The following is a 5,449-nucleotide window of genomic DNA, read 5'->3' as shown; positions in this document are numbered from 1 at the left end:
TTCCAACAACTCATCAAAAGCCCTGTCGATCTCCTCCCTCTTCTTATTGCTAACCGGACGGGGATGGCACGCTATAGGCCTAGCGTCACCCGTCTCTATAGAGTGCTCAATTGGTTTCGCCAGGTTTCTTTGTGAATATACTTTGGAATTCCGAAAGCATATCCACCAACCTAACTCTTTCATCTTTGCTACAGGTCGATTTCGACGCTAAAGCTTTTAACACATTTAAGGGGTCTTTTTCGCTTTTGACGATTTCGCCAAAGCAATTAGACGCCCCTTTTTCCATTTCTTCGGTATCGAACGGGATGACTTTTTGAGGGAAGGGGCCGATTGACCACCCACCTTCACTTAACCTAATGTCTATCCCCGTTCCTCGAAGAAAATCTCTCCCAAAAATAACTGAGGGTGTAAGACCTCGGACAATAAGAAGGCGCTGCCTTCTTTTTCCTCCGGGCCAATATACCTGGAGACGGATATCTCCGACTACGCGGCATGTGCCGCGACCGAATCTAACCATTGTCCTATTAGCTTTTATCGCCATTTCTCGTTCTTCGAATATGGGTATGAATTCATCGCCCAACAAAGAAACTGACGATCCGCTATCTAACAAGCCAAGGAACGATTGCCCCATAGCTTGAAATCTCAACAATGGGAGAGTTTTCCCGCCAAAATCGGATCAGCGATTAACCGATGGCGCGAAAATTCGAGTTTTCGAATTTCTTGCCTGGTTTTTGGCCCTCGTTAATTTGATTTCAATTTTATCACGAGGCCCCTCCCAAGAATAAATCGGATTTCCGATTATCTTGGTTGCCTCGTTTGCCCATTTCCCGGATTAGTACAATCCCTTTTGAAATGGCCGGGTTGGTTGCACTTGTAACAGCGCCCAATACCCCGGTTACCTTTCCTTTGGTCTGGATTTCCGCCATTGGAATGTGCATTAAAAGTTGCACCAGAATTATTACCTGAGCGAGTATTTACTCCGCTCATCACTTGTCTCTGTACTCTAAAATAAGAGTACGGATCTAAGGCTGCTAAACCTACTCCCACCTGATTTTCCGAAAATGCGTTTACATTTGAGGAGGCATTATTTACCGATTGAAGCGATTGCTCAATCGAAATACCTGCCCCATATGCCAGACCAGGCTCTAAAGACTCCGCCATTGACGGTGGGGGTCTGTACATTACCTCGGCTAAGAGGTCAGATTGAATAATCTTAGCCTCCTCAGCCAATTCAGCAAGGGTAGCGAAAGCCTTCCCCCTTAGCATTCTACGGTATGTCGGATGACACTGCCGTAGGACGCGCTGAATTTGTACCGACTCAGACTCCGGTGTTTCTAATCGGTGAGAATACTCCGATAAACAATGGATGTACTGAGTCAATGGTTCATTTTCTCCTTGAGTTCGGTTATCCAACTCAATTCGAATGCGCCTAGAGTAATCAGTAGCCTGATACTCTTTTCTAAAACAATCTCGGAATTCCGAAAGGTTTTTGAAAGCGGCTGAACCTCCCTCAAATTTAAACCAGCGATCGGCCGGCCCTTGTAAAGACAAAGGGATCACGTAAAAAGGATATCCTTATCACTATAGCCGGTCGCTGATTGATATCGCAGAAGAGCCTCGAGGAAATCCATCGGAGATTTCTCATCTGCGGGTCCTAAGTGTTGTAGATTGAGATCAGTCAACTAGTAGTTTAAAACATAAGCACTTTATTTAAGTTTAGTCTAACATGATAAGAGTGACCTCGACACTGCGGGCCTAGTTTATATAGCCGTTCCTTATCTAACATTGGTTTTTTATCTAAGGTCTATTATTGCGTTAGGCCTATTATAACATCTTTCTTTTCCTTAACAATTAGTTTACAATATAATAACTGTAGTACGTAAATTATTATTATTATTATTTTTTTTTACGTTAAGCCTTTGTAGTTATAATATTATAGTATAGTAGCGCGATTATGTTAATAAGAATTTTTTAACTTGTTTGGAGTCGGTGTTGTAATCTTCTGGCCTATATCGTTTAGGTGGTATAAGCGGTCTGCCACTTCTTGTTGTGGGTCCACTCCTTTTCGTGTTTGCTTCCTGAACTGCCATGGCCGCTTCCGGATGTTCGGGCGACCGTCTGGGTCTGAATGCAGGTGGTAGCTCAGGCAATTCCTGGAGAGTGGCCTTTCGTTGTGTCGTTGCTATCCCTGGCGCTTCTCGCATTTGGCTGGTGAACGCAGGTGGTAATCCAGGGGATTTTTGGAATGTCGTTGCTGGTCTTGGAACCTCGGGTATTTGGCTGTTTGGGGATGTAGTTGCTCGATTTTCGTTGCTCGAAATTGACTTGGTCCTCGATTGACGTCCTGTTAGGGGCCCTATTTTTGAGATGGCTCTTGGAGTGCTATCCGTATCCTCTGCTTGTCTATGGAGTTCCGGAATGGCTTGATTTAAGCATGAAGGGATTTGTCTATGATCCTCTCGAAGATGGACTCTTGTACGTCTGAATGTTTGACCCCTTTCTGTCTTTATTTGATATGACCTTGGTTCGGGGCCTGTGTTTAGGACTCTCGCAGGGATCCAATTCCGTTGACCCGCTTGGTAGTAGATGGCCTGTCCTGGTAAGAACGGTTTTAATTGTTTTGAAGTTGATGCTTGTTTTTTGTTAAATCGTGTGACCATGTCTTCTTGTTGTTTGGCGATAGCTGCCCTTTCGTTTCGTAGTGGATAGTTTGGTTCCAGTACTTTGTTGGTCACTGTGAGTGGCGTTCTTATTTTGCGGCCCATGGTGAGCTCTGCGGGAGATGGTCGATTGCTTTTTGGAGTCGTACGATATTCTAGAAGTACGTCTGATAAGTCTTTCCCGGACTCCTTGGCTTTGATTATGGAGTTTTTCAGGGTTTGGATGCTCCTTTCAGTGAGTCCGTTTGATTGAGGATAGTACGGGGAAGAAGTGACGTGTTTCACGCCCCAATCGTCCATGAAGTTTCGGAACGTAGCTGCGTTGAAGGGTGGTCCGTTGTCGGAAATTAAGCGTTGCGGTGGGCCGTGTCTGGCAAAGTGTGGTTTTAAGAATTCTATTACGGATTGGGTGGTGGTATTTATTAGCTCCTTAGCCTCGATGAACTGTGAAAAGTAGTCCACTAGTATGATGTAGTTTCGAGAGCCAATTTTGAAAAGATCCGTTCCTGCCGTCTCCCAAGGCAACTTTGGTAATGGATGTGGTTCCATTATCATTGGTGGGTTTGCTCGCTCGCGTTTTGCGCAGGTTGGACAGGTGCGGATGAAGTTGGTTAGGTCTTGCGTGATGTTGGGCCAGAATACGTTGAGTCTCGCTTTCGCTATGCAGGAATTGATCCCTTGATGTGTTGCGTGTAGCTTTCCCATTATTTCCTTCTGCATTGCCTTGGGTATGACCAGACGTGTACCACGAAAGACTAGACCGTTGTCTACGCTTAGCTCATCCTGGTATTGCCAGAAGGACTTCAGTTCGGATGGAAGAGACTTGTGTTGTTTAGGCCAGCCTCGATGCGCAAACTCCATAACCTATTGTATCGTAGGATCGTTACGTGATGCCTGTTGGTACCGGGCTTGGATGTGTTCCGGAAGCGCGGTGATAGCGTGCACAGCGGTATGAGGTCCTTCTAGGTTATCGGTGTTTATCTTTGTGTCTTTCTGGGGTGCCCTTGAGAGCATGTCGGCTATCAGTAGCTGTTTTCCAGGTACGTAGGTTAAGTTGATCTGGTACCGAAATAGGCGCATCAATAATCTTTGCAATCGTGGCGATATGATGTGTAGAGGCTTCTGTACCAGTCCGATTAATGGGTTGTGATCTGTTTGTACTGTTATTCGGGCTCCTGTTACGTAGTGATGAAAGTGTTCACAGGCATACACTATGGCCAGCATTTCCTTCTCTATTTGTGCATATCTGGTTTGCGTGGGTGTGAACGACGTGGACGCGTATTCAATTGGGTGTCCGTCCTGTAAAAGGACCGCACCTACCCCGTGCTGGCTTGCATCGACTGAGAGTGTGATCTGTTTCTCTGGGTTAAAGAACGCAAGTACTGGAGCTGTTGATGCTAGGTCCTTCAGGCGATCGTAATGAACTTGGTGCGTTGGTTCCCATTTGAATACAGCTTCCTTCTTCAGTAGTGCTCTCAGCGGGGCCGTGTCTTCGTTGGCGTTGGGTATAAACTTGATGATGTAATTCACCATTCCTAAGAAGCTTTGTAGAGCGGCTTTGTTTGGTGGCGGTGGTAGAGATGTGATGGCCCGCACATTGTGGGGATCTACTGTGACTCCGTCGGGACTTAGTATGTGGCCAACATATTGTGTTCTGGAAACAGCCAGTTGTAACTTCTTGCGACTGAAGGACAGCCCTGATATCAAGGCTCGGTCTAGGATCCGTATCAAAGAGTCTGTGTGGGTGGCCATATCCGGAGTTGCAATAAGGAAGTCATCCGTCGATATGTGAACTTCCGGAAATTCAGCTTTTGGGTAGATGCGACGCATTACTGCTTGACAGATCTCCGATCCAGTCGAGATTCCCATCGGTAGCCGTTTAAAACGAAATTGACCTTCCGGTGTAGCAAAGGTGCAAAGCTTTGAGCTATATTCATCGAGTTGAATTTGCCAGAATGCACTTTGAACGTCTAATACCGTGAATACTTTGGCGCCACTTAGCTCGGCGAATATTTCCTGCGTTGTAGGAATGGGAAACGGATTACGTTTGATGACCTTGTTTAGTCGCCGTGGGTCTATGCAGATTCGTACATCTTGTGCATTTTCAGGTGCTTCAGTTTTGGGAACAACCACCATTGGGTGAACCCAGTCGCTTGCCTCCGTGACAGGAACTATCACCCCGTGTTGTAGCATTCGATCCAGTTCCGCCTTGACTGGTTTTAGAAGGGCGAAAGGAATTCGGTGGGCTGTCGCAGCTGAAGGTGTTGCGTTTGGCTTTAGTTGTATGGTGTGCTTCCCTGGGATTTTTCCTATGTTACCGAATACCGTGTGATATTGTTGAATGATGTCTTCTGGCGTGATGGCTGGCTCTCGATCGCTGCTGGATTGCCCTTGCGATGTATCTAAAGCGTTTATTACTTGTGGTGGTGGTCCAAGGTGGTTCCGGTGGTGCTCGATTAGGCCTAGTTGAAATGCTGCGGCCGCTCCCAGTATTGGGGTTCTTTCCTCCGTGGTGACGTAGAATGGGTGCGTAATGCATGATTTATAAGATGTACATGGTGCGTCTATTATACCGGCGATCGGGACGGTGTGACCGGAATAAGCAGTGATGACGTGCGATGGACTCCGTAGTGGTACTTTTATCGGCAGGGCTTCGTACATTTTGTTGGTTATAATGTTCACCTGGGAACCCGTGTCTATCTTGAAGGTCATGGGTCGATCAAAGATATATATCTGGTCGTAGATTTCGTCTTCTCGGTGAAGGGACTGTTGCAACGTGGTTTCTGTTA

At 46.3% G+C, this 5,449-nt stretch overlaps 1 protein-coding gene across 1 annotated transcript; it reads right to left on the bottom strand.

Moving 5' to 3' along the window:
* Positions 1-1,678: 1,678 nt before the first annotated feature.
* Positions 1,679-3,521, bottom strand: LOC149620783 (uncharacterized). The gene has a single exon (XM_089854098.1). It carries the CDS (start codon positions 3,519-3,521, stop codon positions 1,953-1,955), a length of 1,569 nt encoding a protein of 522 aa, XP_089710224.1. The 3' UTR covers positions 1,679-1,952.
* Between the last annotated feature and the right edge of the window lie 1,928 nt (positions 3,522-5,449).

This window comes from Phalangium opilio, unplaced genomic scaffold (genome assembly GCF_054372755.1).
Source record: "Phalangium opilio isolate 3A_F unplaced genomic scaffold, DU_Popi_V2 ptg000209l_1, whole genome shotgun sequence".
NCBI lineage: Eukaryota > Metazoa > Arthropoda > Arachnida > Opiliones > Phalangiidae > Phalangium > Phalangium opilio.
This window is presented reverse-complemented; position numbering and strand designations above follow the sequence as displayed.